This window comes from Natator depressus, chromosome 6 (genome assembly GCF_965152275.1).
Source record: "Natator depressus isolate rNatDep1 chromosome 6, rNatDep2.hap1, whole genome shotgun sequence".
Classification (NCBI taxonomy): domain Eukaryota; kingdom Metazoa; phylum Chordata; order Testudines; family Cheloniidae; genus Natator; species Natator depressus.
The window spans coordinates 7,415,144-7,442,672 of record NC_134239.1 but is presented as its reverse complement, the minus strand read 5'-3'; the positions used below and the strand labels follow the sequence as shown (position 1 = coordinate 7,442,672).

Sequence of the window (27,529 nt, the reverse complement as noted above, 5' to 3'; positions counted from 1 at the left end):
AGCAGCCAGGGTTCATGTTAGCTATATAGAGCATTGTGTGCATCCAGGCTACAAGGAGTAGCCTGGTCTGGTACACAGAGATTCTTGTTCTTTGTTGGACTTCTTGCAAGGCTCTTCAGTTACTTACTCAGCTTTTCACTGCATCACCTACAGTGCCCCTTCACATAACGAAACTCTAGGAATCCAAGCCGGTTGTTCAGTATAACCAGGGGTTCATTATAGCAAAAGACGCGGGGTAGTGGGGCCACTGTGGGAGCTCACAGCTCCTCCTGCTCCGGGGCCAGACAGACTCTTTCTGTCCCTGGCCATGGCCCCAGGACTGCAAGGACTCTGGATCTCTGGTCCCTAGATCCCATCTCGAGGGTGTTATAGCAAGAGTGTACTATAGTAGATTCTAAAGGACACTTCACTGACTCCAGCAAGCTCATAACTCAGACTTAAGAACTTCAGAATGGCAATACTGGGTCAGACAATAATAACGGACCATCTAGTCCAATATATCCTGTCTTCTGACAGTGGCCAGTGCTAGATGCTTCAGAGGGAATGAGCAGAACAGGGCAATTTTGAATGATCCATCCCCTGTCAACCACTCCATCTTCTGGCAATTAGAGGTTTTGGGACACCTGGAGGATGGGATTGTGCCCCGACCATCTTGGCTCAGAGCTCCTGATGGACCTATCCTCTATGAACTTATCTAATTCTTTTTTTATACTTTTGGCCTTCACAACATCCCTGGCAATGAGTTTCACACATTGACTGGGCTTCTGTGCTCCTTCCCCTGTCCCCCAAAATACAAAATCAATTTAAAAATAAACAGATATATAAGAACCTTCTGGTTCTGCTGTGCTCCTAGCTTTGGGCACGTCTGAGTTGGCACTGGTGCAGATCCAAGAGCCACTTATACAGGAAAAAACTGGAATCTTTGGTCCCTCATTGGCATCTCCAGTCCCTTGCTGGCAGCCAGGGTCCCTTGCTGATCTGCTCTGGCATCTCAGGTACCTCATTGTTCTTTACTCTTCTCTCCTTTCTGGGTTGAGCCTCATTCTGAGCAGCTGCTCTTCCTTCCTGGCTGGAGGAGGAGCTGTGGGGTTCCAGAATGGCTGAAGGCAGACGACAACAGACATTCTTACGCTCCTGGAGCAACAGTTCTTTGGTCCTTCTCCTCCTGACTCTCACTATAGGGATGGGAAAAGGACTTAAGTGGTGGCCGTGGCTCTCTCAGTCGGAGGTATCACTCAACCATTTTACAAATAAGGTAAAGGAGAGGTCTCACAAGGTGCCTTCAGGTGAAGTGTCTCTAATATACAGATCCAAGTCTCACCCACTTAGCCATGCTGCCTTTCAGAATGCACGTGCCAAATATGTTTGCTTGGCTATGCTGTCCATAACCACCACTTCAACCACTAGAATACACTCTTCTGTCAGTGCTGGGAATAGATCCAGGCTTCCTGATTCCCAGCATTTCACAGTCATCTATCAAAGAGCTCCATTGTGCTAGGTGATGTACAGACACCGAATAAGAGACAGGCTCTCCCCCAACAAGTTTACAGTTTAAGCAAACTTGATTACACTCATTTGACAGATGGGAAAGTGAATCAAAGAGATTAAGTGACTTGCTGAAGGTCACGCAGAAAGTCTGTGCGAAAGCGAGCAATTAAACCCAGATTTCCTGAGTCCCAGTCCAGATACTTAACCACAGGATCAGCTGTCCTCTGTTGCTCACACTCTAATGCAAAATCTTGACTGCAATCGAAGTGCTGTTAAGGTAGAATAATGTTATACATGCATGGACTGTGCAACTGTCTGATGTGCCAATTTCTTCCTACAAGGGAGAATAAAGTAGGCGTTAAAGTTTGCATTAGAGTGTGAGATTTGTGAGAAGTTGGGTTGCATCCTGCTTTCAGTAACTGTTGGAGATGGAGTGTTGCCGTGTGTTATCAACGGTGCAGCCGATGATGCGAAGGTGGAAATGAATACTGGAGACTTTCCCCTTTCCATGCTTTAAAGGTTTTGTCTCTTGCAGAATTAACTCTTGTTAAACAAAGTTTTCATTTGTGTTAATATATATTAGAAAACAAATGGCTATGTAGCTAAATGGTCAGGCAGGTGAATGAAGACAATTATTCCTTAAATAACAATAGTTTTTTTTCTCTTCTGGCATTCTTATTAGGTCATTTAAACCCAGAGCAAGAGTCAAAGACTCTGTGAGCCCCAGAGCCAGGGGGAAAAGATGATTTAAAACCAGAGAAGGAGTCAGACACTCAGCCAACCTGGGAGCCAAAAAGGAAGCTGGTGTGATGCTGCAGGCTTAGGCCAACTCTAGGCCTACGTATCAACTGAGAGTCTGTCAGGCTTAATGCTGGGGGAACGTTATTAACATTTTGTGAACATTCCACTAAAATATGTAGTGTTTGGACGTTCCGAAATGCTGGTGAATGGATGAGTCCACTACTCATATGCTAATTCTGCATTTCTCATGTTACAAGTAACGTCTGTACATGGATGTTACATAACTCTCACGTGGCTGGGACACGTCCCAGGAGAGTAAGAGCCACCGGCCCTTGCTGAGACTGTGGCTGTGCGACAGAGTTTACAGCGGTGCAGCTGCAGCATTGCAAGAGCAGGTTCTCTAACCCACTGGGCGAGAGCTCTCCTGTCGACTCAATTATTCCAACTACTGCCAGCCGCGGTAGCTATGTCACTGGAGAAGCTCTCCTGCGGATACAGCATTCTTCACGCTGGTGCTTGGGTCAGTGTAACTCACATTGCTCGGGGGAGGGGGTGGCTTATTCACACCCCTGAGCAACGTAACTTATGCCGACCTAAGATGTAGGTGTACACGGGCTGAGTTTCGCCCATAGCAACAGCTACAGCCTTTAGGGGAGAGAGTGGTCCATTGATACCCATTAAAAAGCAAAGTGTCTAGATCGAATCACCTTGATTCTCAATACAGTAGGAAGAAACCAGTTTACAAGACCATGGAGAAGGGGAAATTCCAACCCAGAGATGAGTCAGGGATGACCTCATGAAAGAATTACCTCATGGACCGCCCCCACCACCACCACCACCTTTTGCATCTGTGAGCCCTGGGGCCAGAAAAATCACATGGCAGGGGGTTTTGGAGATTGAAGTGAAAGCCTTATCAAGTATCGGAATGCATTATAGACAGTATTGTAGGAACTGTGATGATGGCAAGGAATGCCGACTTTTCCCTTTACTTCTCACATCCATGCGTTTAAAGACAATTGGGCAGCACAGATGTCACAGAGCAGAAGTTGAAAACAATGGAATTGTACAGAATGGAATATACATACAAAAGAATAGAATTTGCTAGCCAAAATTGTAACTGTTGATAATGATGGGAAAGGAACCCAGTATAATTCAGGACCAGATCCCCAGGAGCACCAAGCACTGCTATGGACCACCTAGATGGGGAGCTTAGGTAGCTTTCTGCTCCCCTGATCCTGGGAGCTATTACAGGCTGAATCATCCCCTCTGTCCTATGTTAAAACAGCCTCTGCACTGCTCTAACTTGTGCTGGTGAAAAACAGCTCCCAAGGAGCCAGCCGCTCCACTGGTCAAGACAGCTGCAGCACATCACGTGCCCACCCTGTAATAGCCCCTACACCGAGACAAGGAGGGGTTATGCCAGCTGAGAGTCTGGCTCCAGTCTTGCCAATACCAACTGTTCAAAATCATATCAGGACCCCAAAATCATGAGATTGGCTTAAAAATCTTTGATTAAAAAAAGTAAAAACATTTGGATTCTTTTTATGTTGCTTCTGCTTTTTGAGCCTTTAAACTTTTCTTTCTTACAAAAGATTTCAAGCATTACTCTGCAATCTAAGGGCTAGAAACTTACTTTAAAAAAATGAAAGCGGAGATTCTCCTGTAATCCCATGAGTCCAGGAGCTCGAGCCTTAATTAAAAATACAAAACATCAGGAGATTAATGATAAAGTGGTGAGGGTGGGAAACACTACACAAGGCAGGATGAGTTTGCAGGCTGAAAGTTTATAAACACACACACACACACACACACACACACACACACGTCTTACTTGTAAATTGAATATATATAAATCCATGGTGCCACTATATCAATCTGTGGTTCTCCCATACCTGTGAGCAGTTCTGGTTTCCCCATCTCGAAAAAGATATTAGAAATGAAAAATGTACAGAGAAGGGCAACAAAAATGATTATGGATATGGAACTGCTTCCATCTGAGGTGAGATTTAAAAGACTGGAATTGTTCAGTTTGTAAAAGAGGTGACTAAGGGGAGAAATGATAGAGGTCTATAAAATCATGAATGGTATGGGGAAAGTGAATAGAGAAGTGTTAGTTACCCTTTCACATAACACAAGAACCAGGGGTCACCCAATAAAATTAATAGGCAGCAGGTTTAAAACAAACAGAAGGAAGTATTTCTTCACACAAGGCACAGTCAACCTGTGGAACTCGCTGCCAGGGGATGTTGTGAAGGCCAAAAGTATAACTGGATTTTAAATAGAACTAGATAAATTCATGGGAGGATAGGTCCATCAATGGCTATTAGCCAAGATGGTCAGGGATGCGACCCCATGCTCTGGGGTTCCAGGCCCCAATCCTCTGACTGCCAGATGCTGGGACTGGATGAGAGGGGATCACTTTGTCTTTGTCTACACAGCCGACGTTAAAGCGCTGCTGTGGCAGCGTTGCCGCAGCAGCATTTTAATGTGGCTGTGTAGTCGCGGCACCAGTTCGGGGGAGAGCTCTCCCCGCGCCGGTGCACTGTCTACACTGCCGCTTTAGAGCGCTGACACTTGCATCGCTCAGAGGGGTGTTTTTTCACACCCCTGAGCGAGAAAGTTTCAGCACTGTAAAGTGGCAGTGTAGACAAGGCCTTACTCTGTTCATTCCCTTTGAAGCATCTGACAGTGATCACTGTCGGCAGACGGGATACTGAGCTAGATGGAGCATTGGTCTGACCCAGTCTGGCCATTCTGAAGTTCTTAAATTTGCACTGGAGTCCCTGGAAAAAAAACAGTTCTGAAGCCTACAGTGCCCTTTTACAGAGTCACATTTCAGAGTATAAATGATTTTAAAGTAAGTCTCAAAGATAAGAGATGGATACAATCTATTAGATCCAGTTACTCTAAAAGACCTCTCTGTGTGTATATTTACAATGAGCCCTTCAACGTGGCACCTGGACCTGGTCATATCCAGCTCTCCCTCCTACCCACCCCCCTAACCTGGATTATTGGTGCAGGGATGCTGGATTATCCCCTACAATATGTTCTGCGGTGCAGGCATCTCTGTGGTGTACCCTATGAGCCTCTTTGGGGTGGCTGCCCCTAGCTGGGGCACTTTTATTGTCAATAAATGTCTCAGACTCATTCATGAGGAGGATCATTTTGAAGGTTTGTCTGAAATTCATTCCTTAGAATTCAGAGTAGCAGCCGTGTTAGTCGGTATTCGCAGAAAGAACAGGAGGGCATGTGGCACCTTAGAGACTAACCAATTTATTTGAGCCTAAGCTTTCATGAGCTGCAGATGTGAGATGCATCCGATGAAGTGAGCTGCAGCTCACGAAAGCTTAGGCTCAAATAAATTGGTTAGCCTCTAAGGTGCCACAAGTCCTCCTTTTCTTATTCCTTAGAATGCCAACCAGGTTTCCACCTGGCTGCTTTCCCAGCACTTTAGTTTCAGTTTCATATACTCAACTCTCCATCTCTTCACATAAGGAAATGAGAGTAGAAACCTAACTGGCAGCAGAGACCTCATCACTCTCTTGATTCTAATGGGGAATGGAAGGTAGGAACGATTCTTCATTCCAGGGGACTAATTCTAATCAAGATCAGTGGGGTAAATCCTGAAACTCTCTCTCGTATTTTACCAGATTGATTTAATTAAGAGATTCTAATGCCAGAAGGAACCACTGTGATCATCTAGTCTGACTTGTATAGCACAGGCCAGGGATGGGCAAATTTACTGACCCTCTGTGCCACATACAACAATCTTCAGAAGTTCGAGATCCGGGGCATGCCTGCCATGGCTCGGGGTTTAAGCCCTGAGGCGGGGTGGTGGGACTAGGGGCTTCTGCCATCCAGGGACAGGGGGTCTCAGGGCTTCATCCCCGCGGGGCACGCCTGCCAGGTCTCAGGGCTTCAGCCCCACTCCCGCTGAAGCCCCAAGCCTCAGCAGGCACCTCCCGCATGGCTGAAGCCCCAAGACCCCCTCCCCACTGAGCACAAGCCCTTAGCCCTACCATCCTGTGGCAGAAGCCACGAGCTCCCCCAAACAGTCTGGTAGGCATAGAATGGGGTGGGCAATGCGGGCTTTGAAAGCTGCACTTTAACTGTGAAAGATCTGCATGCGGCTCACAAGCCACGGTCTGGCCACCCCTGGCACAGGCCATATAACTGCCCTGAAATAATTCCCATTTGAATTAGATCATAGCTTTCAGAAAAACATCCAATCATGATTTTTTTAAAAAAATCAAGAGTTTCCCTGAATAAGGACAGAGTACAAACTGAGAAAGGAGCGCAGAATTTGTCCCCTTTGGATAAATCTATATAGCCCAGTGCGGTAAGATTTTAATCTATAAATAGGACCTTTTGCAATATTCAGAAATGCAACCGCTGATAATACAGTTCCTGCTTATCAGATTGTTTTCACTAGTTTCCAGTGTGTTATTGAGAAATCTGATAGTGACTGAGATAGTTTGGGGAATATTATATCTGTGTCCTGTTGGTGATTTCCATTTGACTTTATGAGATCCTGTTTGTAATTGTAACTGGCACTATGAATTAGATAATCCATTCTGGAGCAGATATTTAACACCTAGTGAGAAGCTCTGTCTAGAAGAGTGTGACAAGCCAATCAAGGGGTCCTCCACATTGAATGGCCCTCCCTGGGTGAAACAATAGGGTTACTACCAGCCAGAGCCTTTTCCTTTGCCTCTGAATGGGCTGTCTTCACAGCAAGAGGGGTTGGGGGGGAATGGACTTTTCTCCTCCCCCTCAGAACACAGCCCCATGGGACAGCTGCAGTTTGCCCCCAGAAGGAGGGGTGAAGGCAGGATGGATCTTAGCTAAAGCCTTGGATAAAACCCAGAGGATCACAAATGAGTGAGACTAGACTGTGTGGTGGGGGGTTAAGTCCAGGAGTTTGTTGTTTTCCATAGATCTGTAACTGTTTTGTTCATTTTATGAGTCAAATGTGTGTGTGTTTAAGAAATTCCCTTGCTGAGCCTGTTTCCCTTGCTTTTCTGCCACGTTGTCCCTGAAGCGTGCAACTAGGAAACCAGAGCTCACACAGCCAATGGGACTGAGGAGGGAATGTGGGGAGCTTGGGAGGGCTGTGGCAGTGGTTTTGGGGTCTAGATATTCAGACTGCAGGGTCCCATTGTGAAGAGGGCTGTCAGACACAGGATCTGCACCTGGGGAGTAACCCAGAGCTAGGACTGCAAATAATCACTCCTCAAACCAAGAGAGCTTAGCAGCACGTGGGATCCTATCACAACAGACTGGTATCCAGTCAGATAGCAGAACTGGACTAGGTTGTGAGAGTGACGAGGGTCAGTTTAAAAAAAAATTATACGTTATGACAGATTTGGATGTTATTGCCATGGAAATCTCCAGCACTGGCTCATTCTTGTCTCTGTTTGTGCAGACCTCCTCCCTCTGAACCAAATCCCTAAGAGTTCCAACTCAAGTGTTACTAGATTTGAGACAGTGGGCCTGATCCTGCTCTCACTCTGGTGTAAAATCAGTGTGACTACACTGACTTGAATTGAGTTATTCTTGGGCCTGAACCACAGCCAACAGCAGCGAATGGAAAAACTCCCATTCGCTTCAATGACCTTTGGATCAGACAATTGTACAAATGTGAGAGGAGATTCAAGTCCATTATTGGGAAATGTTTTCTTTCAATAGTCATGTGGATTTTGATTTGACTGTATTTGCAAAGCTCTCAGTTTTCTGTGAATATTCTAGTAGTGACACTTTGCTGGCACCAATTTTTGTGAAAAAGTAAGTGTTTTAACTCGGCTATTCACTAAAAGCAAGATTTGAATTCTACATTTCCCCATTCCCACTCTGTTGGTTAGTTATATAACTAACAGAGTATTATATCTGTTTGAATGGCTAGCCCAAACAGCATGAGTTTTGATTTACAAATATTGAAGCCAAATATGCAATTTACAGTTAGCATTGCAGGGATTCGTTATATAAGTTACTTACATAAGTAAGGTTTCAGAGTAACAGCCGTGTTAGTCTGTATTCGCAAAAAGAAAAGGAGGACTTGTGGCACCTTAGAGACTAACCAATTTATTTGAGCATAAGCTGACTTTATTTGACTTCACACTGAGTCAAATAAATTGGTTAGTCTCTAAGGTGCCACAAGTACTCCTTTTCTTTTTACATAAGTAACAAACTAGTATAGTTATGTAACTTGTGTACATATACAACTGGTTATAGTGGGGAGTGTTTTGAGAGAAGAGGTAAAGTAGGACAAGGGCACAATCTAACTATAGGATTGTAAATTCTTGGTTGCAGTGACCCTTGGCCAAATTCAGAGGTGATATGTAAGGTGGTGTACATTGGCTCCTGTTATACACAAGGCTCTCTTAGACCTACTTGCACCTCTTTCAGAGGACAATATTTGATCAACAGCCTCTGGTTCATTCATCTCTGGGTAAGGGGCCATGGCTTCATACGTACAAGGTATGTTTACACAGGGATAAAAGACCCGTGGCATGGCCACAGCTGGCCTGGGTTAGCTGACTTGGGTTCACAGGGCTTCGGCTATGGGGTGAAAAAAATGCTGTGTAGATGTTCGGGCTCAAACTGGAGCCTGAGCTCTAGGATCCTCCCACCTTGCAGGGTCCTAGAGCTCAGCCTCCTGCCCGAGCCTGAGTGTCTACACCGCAGTTTTTCAGCCCCGGAGCCTGAGCCTTGCAAGCTTGAGTCAGCTGACCCAGGCCAGCTACGTTTTTTCTATCCCAGTGTACACATACTCACGGAGACCACATTCATCAGTGGGAATCAAACCTGGCACTTCCAGCACTCTACTCTTTAAGCTAAAGGAACTGTTAACTATAACAGACTCTAAGCTCTGTTGAAGCCGCCACTAGAGGGCGCATGATCAAACATGCTTACAAGGTTTTTTACCTACAAATGCTCCAAGTTAGGCCACATCTACACTATGAGGACAGTGACGCCATAGCTATGCCACAATAACCCCACAGTGTAGATGCAGCCTACAGTGGCAGAAGGGGTTTTTCCATTGCTATAGGAATTCCACCTCCCTGAGCCATGGTAACTAGATCAACGAAGCATTCTTACATCCGCTTAGCTGCATCTACACCAAGGGTTAGGTCAGCATAGCTATGCCAATCTAAATGTTAAGTGTACTCTTAAGAAAAAGCTCATGCCAAGTGTCTGACAACCAGATGAGTTCACCTACTATCTGGGCTGTCATTTGTAAATAACCATACATGCAGACACCACAGTCATCAGTGCAAATGAAACCTGGACTTTCAGAATCAAAGCCATAGCTTTGTGCCATTTACAAACTCTTCAGAATGAAAGCTTTCATTTAAAAAAAAAAATGAAGACTTTTTCACCCTTGATGGTTGTAAAGATCAATTTCTGAATGTGACCGGTCTTAGAATGCTCTTTTTGTAATGCTCTTTTGTGATTATTGTTGTTTGATTCCAGCTCTTGTGATTTGGAAGCAATGGCTGCCAATGAGAAGCCCTCAGAGATTATACAAAAGGCCCGAAGAAAACTAACAGATGTTCTTCAAACAGATCCAGAGGCTGTCTTGAGTGCTGTAGATGCCCATCTCCTGATTACAGAGAGAGAGTACTTCACACTGAGTCAAATAAATGATCCACAGAAGCTAATAGTGACACTGATTGAAGCAGTACTCGAAAAGGGAGAATTGGCCCATGAGCAATTTCTAGATTGTATGGAAAACCTGCAACACACATTTCCAGGCTTAGGACCAATTTCTGAGTATTTAGAAGATGGTGAGTAAAATTTTCTTTCTAGTGGATTTTTTTAAGATCAAATAATATTTCAGATTATCTCTAAAGAATGATCCTCCTCTTAAGGAAAAATCCTCTACAATTTCATACAGTACGAACACCTTTCTATAGATTTTTTGAACCATCCTGTATAATTTAAAAGAGAAAGTCATCTTCCAAACAGACTTTCATATCCATCACTCCATCTACTACATCTTTGTCTAATCTTTTACAATGGAGCAGGATGGGATCAGGTTACTAGACTCATTTTCATGTCTAGCCTAGGCAGAATTTGATCTCAGGAGTCCAGATGCTTTATTTTTTTTTAAAAACCCTTTGATAAATCCTGTTAGATTTTTCCTAATGGACAATGTAAAAGCCTAGTTTATTTCTTTTAAGGGTTTCATTCCTGGGTCTATATAGTAAATTACTTTTTTCATTTAAAAGAAAACCCCCAGTGGATAATTGCAGAATATATCTCTATCAAAGCAATATGCTCATTTGATATAAAAGTAGATCACATCTCATCTGCCCATGACTCTCAGAACTTTCTAGAAATTATATTATATTATCTCTTCTTTGCACTTATGTTGTGTTACTATCTCCAAATACTCTGGTGTAATTTTGGAAGGAAGGAAAATTGGAGTCTAGTGTCAAGAACACCAGAATAGCAAGAAACTTGAAGAATCTGACTAGGATTTTATCTGATATTGTTTTTTGAATCTTTAGATCCCAATAATGGAACTGAGAATCCAGAAGCTGCAGTGTTCTCAGAGAAAAGAATGGACCAGAAGATCCAGAAATGGTTGTATCGTCAGTGAAAAAGAATCTTCCTGAGAGCCCAAAACCCAACACATCCTCAGAGAACGGGAATGGAGCCGAGAGCCCAGAACCCGACACATCCTCAGAGAACAGGAACGGAGCCAAGAGCCCAGAACCCGACACATCCTCAGAGAAAAAGAATAGAGCTGAGAGCCCAAAACCCACCACATCCTTAGAGAACAGAAACGGAGCTGAGAGCCCAGAACCCGACACATCCTTGGAGGAAAAGAATAGAGCCGAGAGCCCAGAACCCGATACATCCTCAGAGAAAGGGAATGGAGCCGAGAGCCCGGAACCCGACACATCCTCAGAGAAAGGGAATGGAGCCGAGAGCCCGGAACCCGACACATCCTCAGAGAAAGGGAATGGAGCCGAGAGCCCGGAACCCGACACATCCTTAGAGAACAGAAACGGAGCCGAGAGCCCAGAACCCGACACATCCTCAGAGAAAGGGAATGGAGCCGAGAGCCCGGAACCCGACACATCCTTAGAGAACAGGAACGGAGCCGAGAGCCCGGAACCCGACACATCCTCAGAGAAAGGGAATGGAGCTGAGAGCCCGGAACCTGACACATCCTCAGAAAAAGGGAATGGAGCTGAGAGCCCAGAACCCGACACATCCTCAGAAAAAGGAAATAGAGCAGAGAGCCCAGAAGCTATTGCATCCTCAGAAAAGGGATCTGAGATCCTAGAATCTGAGATCCTAGAAGTTTCTGCAACCTCGGAGAAAGGGAAAGGAGTGAAGAGCCCAGAAGTCCCCCCGACTTTAGAGAAAGAGAATTCTGAAGGTTTATTTATCCTCAACATTTTGGGATTTAACCTTCAGGCCTTATGCCCTGCCAAAGCTCCCAATAAAATCAATGAGGTTTAGCCAGAATAAGGCAGTCGGGGTCAGGACATACCATGTTTAAGAAACATTTAAGGTGTCATCCACCCTGTCTGCATTGTATTAGACTGTATCTGCAGATACAATGGTGAGAGACTTTCCAAAAGCATCACCTTTAGAACCCTTTAGTCTGTGACAACATATTACCTTTCTTACCCATCATATGTATACGTCCCGCATGAGATTCAGCAGTACACTTTTACCAGATAAAAGTTTACAAATTAGACAAGAAAAGAAACTCAGCAGTATTAGGTACAGTCACAGGTCAACACACACACACAATGGGCTAGCAAACACCTACAATGAAAAGTGAAGTTGCTAACTGGGACATGCTTGTGAATCTCATATTTTCTATTATAATAAACCTGCTGTAACTAACTCATCTCATGCCCTGATTAATGTTAGTTGGACTAGAAGCCACAAGACAATTATAAATACATGACCTTAGAGAGGTCATAGATTATAGGCTTTTGTGTAGGTTTTAAAAAGGCCTTTGTAAGGAAATGTTAGGAATGTTTAAGATTAATAAACTGTCTTTCTGAAATATAACCCTTTACTTTCTGGAACCAGAGCAATTGTTCCTACAAGCCCAAAATGAACTTATTGGACCTTGGAGCCAGACAAACATGGCGGAGTCAGCAACAGCTGGTGACCTATTGGCAGCAAGGACTATTGAGAAGGAACCAGAGGGAGCCACTCCATCAAGAACACCAGCCAAAGGGTAATGTCTCTGAAAAGTTATAATGAACTGTGATTAGAGACTATTCCGAGGTTTCCTGCACTACTGTGAAAATCTCAGTAGTAGACTTGAATTCTGGTTTCAGTCACCCTGTGTAAATCCAGAAAAATACCCCTGATGTCAGTGTGGTTAGGACCAGATTCTGATCTCAGTCACACCAGAGTAAATCCATGGTTATGCCAGTGAAGTTACTCTGGATTCACAAGGGTGTGAATGAGCAGAATTTGAATCTGAAAATCCACATGCTTTGTCAGCTCCAATTATAGTGCCACCAATGTATAAGTTCTTATACAGCCAAGTCCTCCAACCTGAGAAAGAGCCACAGAAGGCCCTTCATACAACAGAGCAGGTGCAGTTCTACTGTGCAGGGTGGGGGGAGGATGCGGTAAGATCACTCAACAGGAGGTCTCCAATTCCCACATGCTGTGGATTAGTACTCCATGGATAGAGATAGGGGTGGTACATCCACAGCAACAGAGATCTGCTACATTGGACAGGGGGATGCAGCTGCTCTGGGGTCTCCTGGTGGCCTGAATCAGTTTGTAGAAGGCTCCCATTGCCCAGACCACCACAGCCCATTTACTATACCTGTGCACTAGGCAAAGGAATTGGCCCATAGTGATTCAAAAGTTACATCCTATTTTGACACCATTTTGTTTCCTGTACGAGTAACATTGGGTACCAATGAGTCAACACATTTGTGTGGCCCCAGCAGCCCTATGTATAATATTTACTGGACAGTTATCAGGATCAACATTACAGCTGAACAAACCTCTCCATACAAAACCTGGTTTTCACTTCGTTCCAAGTGATATGACACACCCAGGATTTAAACCAGGCATGTGAACAAAGCCTCTTTTTTTTTTCTGCCTACACTTTTGTAGCTTCCTCAACAATGACTGGTCTGAGTCCCAGCTCCTTGCTCTATAAGGTCCCATGCAGGCCACCATCTCTTCTCCCTTGAGATACTGACACTCCCTCTATGGCCTCCCTAAGATTCCTCCTCTGTTGAGATTCCCATCTAGAGGTCCATCTGCTCTGGCCTGGGCAGTGGCAGTTCCCTTCTCTAATCTCACCTCTCCGGACTCCTACATACAGTGTGCCTGATGCCCCTGCTGACTTCTCAAATGTCCACGGATCTATGTCCAACTTATACCTATTCCCAGACTGTTCCCCCGGCACCTTGTTTATTTCAGGTTCCATTTCAGAACCACCATCCATATGTTTCAAACCTCTGTCTTCCTCTACATCCTTTTGTGCATCTAGCAGCAGCCATAACAATGGTATAGTGGTGCCTCTCTCTCTGCAAGTCCCTACCATCCGGAACACCCAGCAACTCTCTACCGCATCAAGATTTCACCTGTTTTAAGATCTTATCTGAAAATCTCTCTTTTCTCCCCTGTTTCGAAACATTTCAATTCTATCTTCACCTGTTTTCTTTCTTAATAGTTTTATTATAGTATTTAAAACTGTAATGCATTTGGAATACAGTTCATATAAAAGACAAGATACAAAATATAGTACTTACTTGTTTACAACTGACAGTATATGCGCTCGGTTCTGTATAATACCCAAACATAAACTGAAAGCTCTTTGGAGCAGGGATTATCTACAAAATATAGTTATACTGTGGATCATTGGCTTTTAAATATAGTGAATGCAAGCCTTGGTGTAATACAAGCCTTGAACACTAGATAGAGCAAGTAGCACAGAAGTATTCTGTTCAAAAGCACAGCTGGTTGAAATGAGCATGGTGGGGAGAACAACAAAAGATTTTTAGTATTTTAAATTTGTCATGAACCTTCTTGTTTTGTTTCGGTGGAAAAAATTCTATTTTATCTTAATTTTTTTTTTTTAAATTCCAGTTGGACAAAAGTGAAAGTAAAAAGTGAAAGCGTTTTCCCCATGATTTCAGAGGAAAAAAGTCAATATTTATTTTCAAACTTGAAGAAGATGAAAATTTCAATTGAAGTTTCCAATTGGATATTAGGGAAAAAAATTTCACTAGGAGGGTGGTGAAGCACTGGAATGGGTTCCCTAGGGAGGTGGTGGAATCTCCATCCTTAGAGGTTTTTAAGATCAGGCTTGACAAAGCCCTGGCTGGGATGATTTAGTTGGGGTTGGTCCTGTTTTGAGCAGGGGGTTGGAGATGATCTCTGAGGCCCCTTCCAACCCTGATATTCTACGATTCTAGGATTCTAAGTGACAATTTTCAACTCAAATGTTTTAGGAGAAAATGTGTTTATTCTCCATCTCAAATTGTTTAACTTGCAGATTGCCTGTGAATGTTCCAGGAATGCTACAAGACTAAGTACATTAAAGCTAACCATAGCTGCTTTACAAATCCTGTTTCTTGTTCTTTAGATTTAAAAAAAAGTCTTTTTTGTCCTAGGACTTGTGATTTAGAAAAATCTGCTGATGAAAAACCCTCAGAGATTATACGCAACAAAAGAAAAAAGTTAATTGAAATTCTTCAAAAAGACCTAGAACTCATCTTGGATGAATTACTCTCCCAATCCATTGTCACAGAGGAGGAGTACAATACCTTGGATAAAACAGAAGAGGATCCCAAGAAGAAGATAAGAAAATTGTTGATTCTGATACAGAAAAAGGGGGAATCAGCCTGCCAGCAATTTCTGGAGTGTTTAGAAATTGTATTTCCAGGTATAGATCAGGATTTATATTTAAGTTCTGGTGAGTTGTATTTTATTTTTCATAAGGAAAGAATATGATAGCCATAAAATTGAGTATGTCCACATTTCCAATTAGAGATCTATATTAAGAAATATATATTGTAATGTAAATGTCTATACAGCAAAGGAACAACGTTAAGTCCTGATTACACTCTGTCCGTTGTTTTCAACCCAGCTCACAGGCAGATCGGCTAGGTAACCCACACAGTGAGGAACCATACATTAACCCCCTGTAGTATATAGATATGAATTGCACATGGAATAAACCATTTTAGAAGATGGATCCAGATTCAGTAAATATCTATAGTGTAGACAGGCCCAAAGATAATGTATTCGATATACAACAACATTATCTTCTGATGGAGAATTAATTGAGAAGACCATCATAATCTCTGTCATTCAGTCAGTCTTCACTCAATCCTAGATACACAGCTCAGACCTTGTTAAAAGTTTTATGAGAGCTTCTGAGTGTATAGATCTCATACCTCTCGCTGCCTTCATCCCCTGTATTTCAGTGTTTTGCACCTTGCAGAGAAAGGTGCTATCTTCCCACTTCACTGTCGGATTATTTATGCATCATGACTCTGTTAATAGGACTTATACCAAATCCTATGCATCAGTGGCAGAAGGCACTCTGATATCGACACCAAAATAACCCAACACCAGCAGTCCCTCCTATCAATTTGTCTCTAAATATTTCTGTTCTTAGTAGAACAGGGAGATCCCTGGAGCATCTGCCCTTAGGACAATCTCAGTGTTTTTTTAAAGGGAATTTAGCCAAATTGCAGACCCTTATGTCCATCTCACATTACACACTTTTTCTAGGTTATCCTCAGAGTAAAAGAACTCCCCATCTCATTTCTTTGACAATGGAAGCAGAGAATGACCTTATTTTTCTATTCAATGACAGAGGTAATTAAACTGGAACAGAGCTTTTTTAGGGGCTGACCCAAGACTGTGGAATTAACTCCCCCAGGAACTAAGGACCATCACAAACCTCACCAGCTTCTGGCCAAAGTGCAAGGCACTTTCATTGGCCTTGCTCTCTCTAACATATTTATTTTTAAAAATCCAAAACAAAACACGCCCCTGCTCACACTTCTGGGAATAGGCTGAGAGAACAAACAATTGACAGATGTGCATCATGCTGCTTAATGCATTGCTGGAAGGCGCTCAGATACTTCTGTGAGGAGTGTGGTCTAAGAACTTGTAGAAAACAGAATTTCACTTAATGCATTTTTCCTCTTGGCTCCCTTGCCAAATTGTTTTATTCCAGAGGAGAAAGCGGACATCCTGCAAGCACCAGAGCTAACAGAGACAACACCACAACTTCCTAAAGGTATTGCCTCTTACAACCCTTCCTGCTGGCTACTGTGTCACATTACTGTAAATGTGAATGGCAACTAGCTTCGGAACTAGTTTTGACAATTTTACTAGATATTACTGTTTATTGATATAATTCTCTGAATGTTATAACACAGGAAGACAAATATAATCCAGCCACTGCTTCATTAAGGGCCTTATCCATATCCCACTGAAATCTATAGAAGCCTTTCCACCGACTTCAGCGGGAGCTGGATCCGTCACTGTGCTAATAGACAGGGGCCCCCAATTATAGACAAGGATCCTAGGTGCTACTGCAATACAAATCATAAATATAATAATAGAGAAAATATATTTAGGCAATTGCTGAGTGGGGAGCTGTCTATCAGCCACGGCCGCAACGGAACAGGTTTTAGAGGCAGAGACAGGTTTACAAATTGACTTTTTTGCCCTGTGAGGGCACATTAAATTTGGGGGAAAGGAGGGTCATAGGTGCCACTCAAAAAGTGCTAAATAAAGGAAACACTTGAGAATTTGAAAGCGAGGGCAGTATTTCCCTCACAGTTACAGTCATTCTCTGGTTATTTTCACTGAGAGAGAGTAGTGACTCAAAGCAAAATGATTAGCAATATGGTAATACTATGATTGTCACTTCAGGACCATACTTTGTAGGGAATCTGAGTTCATTATGCTTTGTATGGTGGACTGCAGCTTTTCCACAAATTTTGCTTTATTTGTGCTGCTATCTTTCATCAGCATATGTGAATTTTTTAGTTTCAGCTATTATTCTAACAATACCAACTAATTGCTGCATGTTTAATTTGAGCATTGAATCTGTGAAATGTTTTGGTTAAGATCATATTTTTTTCTCGTAGTAGCACAAGAAGTTTTAGAAGAAATTACTAGATTTCCATCTTTCTTCCCAGCATGGTTTTTCTCACTGTATGTTCGGATTTTCAGTCAACTCCTCTTTGCAAGTTCTACAAGACTATTTCCTAAAGCTCAGTTTCTGTGCAATTGAGTATAACAGTATTAGGTCAGTGTTAGAAGAGGCAAGCTAGTTGAACTGCAATTGGATATAGATCCAATATCCATGGACCTTTTCAGTCCAAATTTTGGACTAATGTTCTCAGAGTCCAATCAAAGCAAAAACTCAAAGTTAGATTAAAATTAAGAGTTTAGAAATGAGTCTGAAAGAAGCCTTTCAAATTACTGTAAGCAAAACAAAACAAAAAAAACCTGAAGGATTTATGCAGCCAAATTTAAGTCTGACAAAAGAGGGAATTCCCAGACAGCCTTTCCCCTAAGGAAGGTCTGATAAGTACAAGTCCTCAGATCACTTCCTTCTACTAAAGTGCAGATGAAATTGTTTTTTTCATGCCTGATGGTCCTTGATACACTGACAACTTCTGCACCTAGGGAATTCAGCGGTGTTTTTTCTACTACTTAGTAAATATAGAGACTTAGTAATTAATGGTGATAATATATTTTCCTTTGGATTTCTTCCTAGATTCTTTAATTCAGGAACAAGAAGTTGCTATCCAGCAAGACCCAGAACAGAAGCAAAAAGACCTCCCCAAAGGTAGTCCTCATAATTTTCCCACATCCATGGGTCATTAGTATTGCATCTCATTAGTTAAAAATACTATTAGATTTATGATGGCTTTGGATACTTTCGCTAATATAATCCACACAAAAACACTAAGCATCAATCCTTAGTAGTTTAGAACATCTCAATTTAAAACCCCAGGATTAATGATGTAGCAGATCCAGGAATCCTCAGATACCACTGTGATGGGTACTGTATAAATCCCTAGAAAGGATAAATATGTTAGTAACCCACTGTACATACTATCAGACTAGAAGGCACGAAGGCTGCTGCATATAGCAGTGAGCTGTGAGAAGGCCTGGTTTGTGAGTGGTATTATGACCCCTGACTCTCCAAAGAAGAGAGCACATTGTATCATGGAAGACATGGATTTGTCCTCAGGTGAGGCTGCAGTTGTCTGTATGTCCCTATAAGTCATGTTTATGGGAGAGGAACGAAGAAAAGTTGGGAACATGGGCAAGATTACAAAAATCCTACACTAGCATCCATCATTGACTGAAAACAGCAACATATTCACGGAGGGAAAACTAAGAATACAGAGCAATCTAAATAATTATTGAAGTGCACGAGAAGTGTAGCTCCTTGATGTATCTGTCACTTGTATGTATTGCCATACTCTAATTACAGCTTGGCATCACTATCCTAGTGTCACAATCAACAATTGCCAAACAATACCACAGAAATCACAACGACCCTGATTCTCCACTGCATCCCACTGCAACTCAGAGGTAGTGAGGAGTGGCCAGTGCAGGGAGCAGTTTACATCTCCCTGATCCTCAGCATCCCAGAACCTGTGGAAGTTAGAGCAGCCTGGGGCCTACACTAGTTTATGCCACTGATGCAAGGTCTGTAACAAACATCATGCCTGGGGGGGATCAGATATAGTACCGCTCCACTCCACCACTTATGTCTCCCTGTGCTAGGGATCTGGGTGGGGCGGCGGAGAGAGCCACTTCTGCCAACTTTCCACAAGTTGAAAGTTCTCCTACTCAGGAGGAATTCTACACAAGTTCTCTCGGGCCATTTTCCACCACCTAGGTACCACAAGTGGCCTTTGCAAATAAGATAGTTCAGCCCTATATTTTCGGCTATGAAATTTATGTTCATATTTTAACACTTTTCTCCAGAGAGAAAAAAAGCATTCAGAGAAGTTATCTCCAAGTTAAAATTACAGAAGTATGAAAGCAGAAAGCTCAGGATGAATGATATCCTGGAAATCAGCTCAGGAAGTTTAAAGGACTGGACTCCTCAGAAATTAAGAGATTTACCATGGCATTTCCTGAGAAAGGTCATGGCTTTGAATGTGACAGCCAGAAGCACAAGCCTTAGGTGTGGGGCACTTCATGATCAAGGAACCAGGGTGGATGAGGAGGAACAAGGTATCAATGAACAAATTTTCTTTGTTAGTGACACTGACACTAAAGTCTCTTTGAATCCACTTGATGTTCTGTGTGCTGTTCTGCTTTGCTCAGACAGTTTCCTACAGCAGGAGATCCTGTCCAAAATGTCCATGTGCCAGTTTGCCCTCCCTCTGCTGCTACCTGCCCTCACCACCCCCAAGTGCACCCTACTGCTGTGGGCCATGAGGGACATTGTGAGGAAATGGAGGCCCCACTCCCTGGCAGACAGCAGAGGGTTCAGAGAGGAGAGCCTGGTGCTCACAGCAATGCCAACCATTTCCTTTGTGCGGATTGGGAACTGCAGCTTCTCCAAGTCCAAACTCCTCAATGAGGTTCTCAGCCCCTCCCAGCAGCACCACGATTTCTTTATCCATCAGGACATGGACTCTGGGAATGTCCCTCGGGAAATCGCAGATGGGCTGGTTGAGATTTCCTGGTATTTCCCTGCTGGGAGGGAGAATTCAGATCTTTTCCCAGAACCCGTTGCAGCTACAAATCTGCGTGGAGACATTGAATCTCACTGGCTGCAGTTCAGCTTTTTAACAGAGGTCTCCTCAGCTGTGTTCATATTTGCTGAAAACATCACTGAAAGAGAGTACACTCTGTTATCATCTTTGAAAGAATCCACAACTAAATATTACTTCATTCTCAACCACCAGACTGGGAAATCCAGTGAAACTCTGGCAATCCTTAACAAATTAGCCCCTGTGCTGAAACTGAAAAATTCACATGTGCTGATGAAAGACAGCAACACAAATAAAGCAAAATTTGTGGAAAAGCTGCAGTCCACCATACAAAGCATAATGAACTCTTCTCCCAAGAGGATAGGTATAGAAGACATGGCTGGGACAGCGCGTGAACTAGGAATCCAAATAGATGAAGACCATGTGGAATGTCAGACTGCGAGCGACTGCGTTAAAGAAATCATCACAGAAATAAAGGATGTGGCATATTACAAACAAGAAATGCTGAGGCTCCAAGGGGATTTATGGAAAAGCCTGGCTAAAGTGGAAAAAGAAATGTGCCGAATGAGAAGGCAGGGGGATATCCCTGCTGAGAAATATAAATCTCAGCTGAAAGATAAGATGTTGGAATTGCGTAAACAACAGAATAAATGTAACCTTACTGATGGTTTGACTAAATTCATTGATGCAATACAACATCTACTTCCATTAGAAAAACATTATTTCCTGAAATGGATGAAGTTTCAGCTGGATTACATTGCTAGGGGGAATCTTTCTAAACTACGGGCTGAATACAAAGAGAAATGCAAGTCTTTAGGTGATGACCCCAAACAGTTGGCAGAACTAGATAAATTAATCTCTTCCACTTCTTTAGGGGTTGAGCATTTCATGCGTGAGTTGGGGCAGTTTTATGAGGCTGAATGCTCCATGGTTAAAGAAGGCAAAATTCTGAAAAGTGGAAGGCAATTCACCCACCTCCCAGACATAGCAGCTGACCTGCTGCTGGAAGGGTTTCCTATTGAGCTGGTTGATGGAGATGCATCCAATATCCCACTGCAGTGGGTAACAGATATTCTGAGTCAGCTCCATGCCAAGCTGAGGGGAAGGTCCAGAATGCTGGTTCTAACGGTGCTGGGAGTGCAGAGCACTGGGAAATCCACCCTCCTCAACACCATGTTCGGCCTGCAGTTTGCAGTGAGCAGTGGCCGATGTACACGAGGAGCCTTCATGTTACTCATTAAAGTGGCAGAGAACTTTCAGCAGGAACTGGGCTGTGATTTCATCCTGGTGATAGACACAGAAGGCTTGAAAGCCCCTGAATTGACCAAGCTGGAGGACAGTTATCAACATGACAATGAGCTGGCCACACTGGTGATTGGGTTAAGTGACATAACCATTGTTAACATGGCCATGGAAAATGCCACTGAAATGAAAGATATTCTGCAAATTGTGGTCCATGCATTTCTCAGAATGGAAAAAATAGGGCATAAGCCAAACTGCCAGTTTGTACATCAGAACGTCAGTGATGTGTCTGCGGATGAACAAAACATGAGGGACAGGAAACACCTCCTGGAGCAGCTGAATGAAATGATCAAAGCTGCAGCAAAGATGGAAAAACTAAACAAGGAAATAAAATTTTCTGATATCATGGAGTATGATCTGGAAAAACACAATTGGTACATCCCTGGGCTTTGGCATGGAGTCCCTCCCATGGCTCCGGTGAATATGGAATACAGTGAAAAAGTGTATGATTTAAAGAGGTATCTGTTTGAATTCATAAGGAACTGTTCACTTAAAAGAACCACGAAGGACATTCCACAGTTTACTGAATGGGTGAAGAGTCTGTGGAATGCTGTCAAACATGAGAACTTCATCTTCAGCTTTAGAAACAGCCTCATAGCTGAAGCCTATAACCAGCTGTCTGTGAAGTATTCTGAGTGGGAATGGGGTTTCCGCAAGGAAATGCACCTCTGGATAACTGAAAAAGAAACTGCAATTCATAACTTTTCTCCTGATGAACTAGAAGCTGATAAGTCACAATATGAAATGCAACAGAAACTACCGTGTGGAGAACAGAGAATTCTGGAGCTTTTAAAACAATATTTTGAAAGCGGGGCAGCAAATCTGCATCTGATAGAAAAGTACAGGGAAGATTTTATCAGAAGTGCAAAGAGCCTGAAGAATGAGCTGGAAAGTTATTCATTTAAGAAATGTAAGGAAGCCATTCACATTAAAAAAGGCCAGCACAAGATAGCCAATATCCAGGCTGAGTACATGAAAGTAATTGAAGGGAAAGTGGACATGCTTTTAGAACAATGCAGGAAAAAAGAAAGTAAATTGGAAAATAAAGAATTGGAAATGGAATTTGAAAAAATGTGGAAAGAAACATGTTCAGAATTATCGCCCGTTTGTTTACAGAAACATGAAATTCATGAAGATATAGAGTTCCATCTGAGAAAAGACCTGGATAATAGAGGAAGTTCAGTCAATCAGAAGATACAGGAAGCAGGAAGTTTGATGAATTATAGAATTAACTCTTTCACAATGAGATATGAATATTTAGACTTTTCATTTACCTCAGCTGTGAAACATTGGTTTACAAAAAAACAGTCACAGAAAACAGAAAAACTTGCTGAATCCTTGATGGTCCAATGCAATAGTTACATTGAAGAGAGAGTCTGTTCCAAGGCAGACTATGATGAAACCTATTGCAGAGAATTGTTGCATTTGATCAATGAGAAACTTCAACAGGAGGAAATGAAAAAACTACAGACTTCTGTTTCCTTTGAAGTTGATCTGAAACTTCACATTTTGGGGGAAGCCGCTCATGCATTTCAGAAGATGCATGAAGATTTTCTCAAGGAAAATGATCCTCAGCAACGGTTGGAGAAGCTGAAACCTCAATATTTCTCTATATTTAAAGACCACTACCTGGAAAAAGATGCCCGACAAAATAGAGCCAGGGATTTATGTGATCAGTGTCTCAAACCTGTCTTAATGGATTATGTTAGCAAAAGACTTGGACTGGAAATAGTGGATGACATTCTCAGCAGCGGACAGTCTATTGAATATGCCAGCCGGAGCTTTTTCCAGTTCACTGTGCAGAAGAAGCTGTTAGAAGATGGGAACTTCAACAACTATGTGAAATACATTATCAACTACGAAAAGTTTGTCAAAGCTTGGATATGGAGGCACATATTAGATTACTACAGAGAGGCTGAGGATTTGGAAGCTCTGGAGGAAGAAATTCTATCCAAGATAATAAAGAAAGTCAGGGATGCTCTGGAGAAAGCCAAAGATGAAAGTGTTAAGACAGTCTCAGCCTTTCTAAACAACTTTTGTAAAGTGCTGCAGAAGGACCTAGTCATTTCCAAGGATAGCTTAGTGGGGATACAGTTTAAAAACACTGCAGATCCAGATCAATTTTCTACTTTGATTCAAACCTTTCTTCCTTCTCTGCAGCAACAATTACTAGCTGAATTGAAAGACTGGGAAATTAGATTAAAGCTCTCCCATCTGCCGCTGAAGCCCCAGGATGAAATCTTCAAGCGAGTGTTTGGCTGTGGGAAGCAGTGTCCATTCTGTACAGTCCCCTGCGAAGCAGGAGGAGGGGATCATAAAGAGCACTTTGCATCAGTACATCGTCCTCAAGGGCTAGGGGAATACCGAAGTGTGGTAACAGAAAAACTTACCTATTCTCTATGTTCCTCTGATGTGGTTTCCAGCACTACATTTAGAAATTCAGACACAGATTGGAAGGATCATCCTTATAAAGATTATCGTCAATATTACCCAGATTGGCGCATTCAGCCAGATCCCAGCATCTCTGCTTCTGATTACTGGAAATTTGTTTTTAAGGAGTTCAATCAACAGTTTGCTAAGGAGTATGGTGCTAAACCAGCTGATCTCCCAACAGACTGGCAAAAAATAACCAAAGAAGAGGCTCTGGAGAGCCTAAAGGAAGCATTTACTATGAAATAAACACACAGACAGTCTGCCTAAATGGGATATTCATGTGGTCAGATAGGAAAATCAACATTCTTTTGATTTAAAAACAGACATGAAAAAAATCCAACTTCAAATAAATATGTAATTTCATCTATGAAGCTATCAGGCACTGTTCATAACTTCAGAATAAAAACCTATTTTTTGACGTGTGAGAGAATCGAGTCTTAGGTGCATTTCACCACAGTAATGGTGTTTTCTAACCACCAATTAATTCTCTTCCAAAACAGGTCAACTCTCCTATGAATTCAAGTATCAATACCTTGACCCAAGCAGCTAATCTCAGAGTACGATACACCATACTATATAATTGTATTTTGCCCAACAAAATCTGTTTTATTACAAAAGCTGAATAGTGTCATTCCAGATAAAGGGTTATCTGCATTTCTGGCCCCCGTTATAATTGGGACACTGTACCATGATCATAAATTACCAAATCCCATGCCACTGATGGCTCACTTGTAGTGCTCCCTCTCCCCTCCATTCCATATACTCTGTTCACACTCCACCTGTGGCCTGTCTCCTCCTCTTTGCTCCATTTTGCTTATGCCATCTACTCACTTCCCCCACTGCCATGTTCCTGATGACTACACTCCTCAAAGTAACTGGTGGAATCCACCATCTAGACGGTAACTTGTGGAGCAGCTCAGGATTCCAGTGCTGAAAATAATCTGATGAAAAGAACTAGGATTCTGAAAGAAGTCTAACAAGAAGGGACTCCTGGCACAGAGCAGCACCTCACTCTCTCTTCTCTATCTGTCGGGGGATGGATGGTCTTGATGGCTAAACCCTAGGACACGTGGGTTCTCTTCCTAGTTCTGAGATGGGAATGTGGGCTAGTGGGCCAGAGGTACTGGGATTAGTGATTCCTGGGTTCTGTCCTAGCTCTGCCACTGACCTGCTGTGTTACTTTGGGTCATTTCATTTCCCTGACTCCTCCCTATGCCTCAGTTTGTCATTTGTAAAATAAGGGATAATGAATCTGACCCACCTCTCTGTGGGTTATAATGCTTAATTCAATAAATGTTTCTTTATCTAATGGAAAACATTAAAGAAGGGCAAGTTATTGTTGTGATTATTATTAATTTGGTAAAACGTGTGTTGGGGCAGGGCAGAAAAGCTGAAAGCTGGTTACTTCAAACATGAAGGGTTTTATTTTCTTCTTAAAAAGAAAAAGGAGGACTTGTGGCACCTTAGAGACTAACCAATTTATCTGAGCATAAGCTTTCGTGAGCTACAGCTCACTTCATCGGATGCATACTGTGGAAACTGCAGAAGACATTATATACACAGAGACCATGAAACAATACCTCCTCCCACCCCACTCTCCTGCTGGTAATAGCTTATCTAAAGTGATCACTCTCCTTACAATGTGTATGATAATCAAGTTGGGCCATTTCCAGCACAAATCCAGGTTTTCTCACCCTCCGGCCCCCCCCACACAAACTCACTCTCCTGTGCGGGGGGCCGGAGGGTGAGAAAACCTGGATTTGTGCTGGAAATGGCCCAACTTGATTATCATACACATTGTAAGGAGAGTGATCACTTTAGATAAGCTATTACCAGCAGGAGAGTGGGGTGGGAGGAGGTATTGTTTCATGGTCTCTGTGTATATAATGTCTTCTGCAGTTTCCACAGTATGCATCCGATGAAGTGAGCTGTAGCTCACGAAAGCTTATGCTCAAATAAATTGGTTAGTCTCTAAGGTGCCACAAGTCCTCCTTTTCTTTTTGCGAATACAGACTAACACGGCTGTTACTCTGAAACCTATTTTCTTCTTGTAATACATTACTGTTGATTAATCCAGGGGTCAGAGTGCTATGCATACTTTTAGAAGCAGTTACTAATTTCTACTAGCAAACTAGCCTTGCATACTACTTTAATGCTGTTGAAAATTCATCATTGTATAAGGACAAAACAACTTATACAAAAAACAAAATAAAATTAATACAATTCTTTGCTTCGTAGTCACTGGCTGTTGATTCATTATAATGTTCATATGTGACTTTTTACAGCAAAATTCTCTGAAGAGGAACAGTTCATGGGGATAAGGGATCATTTAAAATGAGAGAGATGGATAGACCCCTTAGTATAACACATTACCCTTTCCCACACCCACAGGATGTTGACTCTTCACCATTATGTATCATGGATTTCAGCATTCTCGCCTAATTCCATGTTCCTTATAATACAGTGGCAACCTTTTTCTTCATCACTCTCCCAACAGCATCATAGGGGTTTGGTCCAGCTGATTAATTTTGCATGAACCACACACTGATCACTGCAATTTACTGTGAGGAAAATTTTGTTTACCCCACCCCCAATTTCACAAGTACAGAAGGCACTCAGAGACCACAGGCAAGAACAGGCTATAAATGAGGAGATTCCAAGAGGCAGGGGAAGTGGTGTACATGCCCTATGCAGTGTGAGGCTGATAAGCCAGCCTCTTTCCCACCAGAAGGCCAAAAGTATTTCTGATTCTTATAAACTGTAACTATTAACCTGATTTTCCAACTGACCCTCCAGTTTAGCAGGTGCAAATTTGCTTCCTCAGTTAATTGTACCGACAATTTTGAGGAGAAAAATTGTGGGCCACAATTTATTGTGGATGCAAAATTTCAGCTGTGGAACTGGAGACTCAGTTTGAAAATTAAACCCACATGACTACAAAAGAATATTTAAAAAAAAAACATGCAAATTCATTAATAATTGTCAAACTCCATATAACACCCTATATTAAATCAGCCTTATCACTGCAAAATGCCATACAAGATTCACCATGCGCCAGTCTTTCCTAAACTTCTGAAAACTGAGCCCCCCCTTCAGTAAAATGAAATCAAACACTACCTCTCCCCCCCGCCCCACTCACTAATACTGCCATCTAGTGTTAAAGGCCTAGCCATATTTTAGATCTTCATAATATACTTCCTCTTCTTTCTTACATGCTTTGAGCAGCAAAATAGTTCCCAGTGCTGACTTTTAAAACAGCATCACTGGCATTTGAGTCAGTCCCCACTGAAAGGAAAGGGGCACGTCACACCTCTCCAGCCTCTTATTTCAGGGTCTCTGCAGACTCAGACAGACAGACAACACTGAGTCATCAATTACCTTCAAGTCACATTTTGATGAGTTTCTCTGCAACCGTAACAGCTAGACTTACTTTTTTTAAAAATGAAAGCTAACGCTAGGGAACAGTTGAGATGTGTGTATGTGCCCCCAGGACTCGTCCTTTACCCCCGTGCCCTCATCGGGGAGTTGTGCCATACACTTTGGGAAACACGGCCATAGTCACACGCTCCATTTAATGGCATGCCATAATAAACCACCCTCACAATTGCCAAACTCCATGTGACTCTAGTGACGAAGAAACCTCATACAATTCAAAGCATGGACAGTTTATCTGAACTATCCAGAGCTATGGGGTAACCCTCCAGGTCCATGCAGTGATCTGCCCTCACCCACTCCTTCAACCTTACCTTGTGGTGTCTTCCTGCAGCAAAGGACGATGGCTTGGTACCTGCTTCCTGGATCTGTGGTGGACGGAGCGGCTATCCCATGGGGGCATTTGGGAGGCT

The 27,529-nt window shown here is 42.6% G+C and overlaps 1 protein-coding gene across 1 annotated transcript; it reads left to right on the top strand.

Annotated features, from left to right (window-relative positions):
* Positions 1-5,780: 5,780 nt before the first annotated feature.
* LOC141988520 (interferon-induced very large GTPase 1-like) lies at positions 5,781-23,930 on the top strand. Its single transcript, XM_074954313.1, is given in 9 exon segments — positions 5,781-5,794; positions 9,703-10,016; positions 10,743-10,787; positions 10,790-11,623; positions 12,292-12,442; positions 14,853-15,124; positions 16,430-16,492; positions 17,987-18,058; positions 19,213-23,930. Coding segments are annotated over 9 exon segments (6,483 nt in total).
* Positions 23,931-27,529: the final 3,599 nt, after the last annotated feature.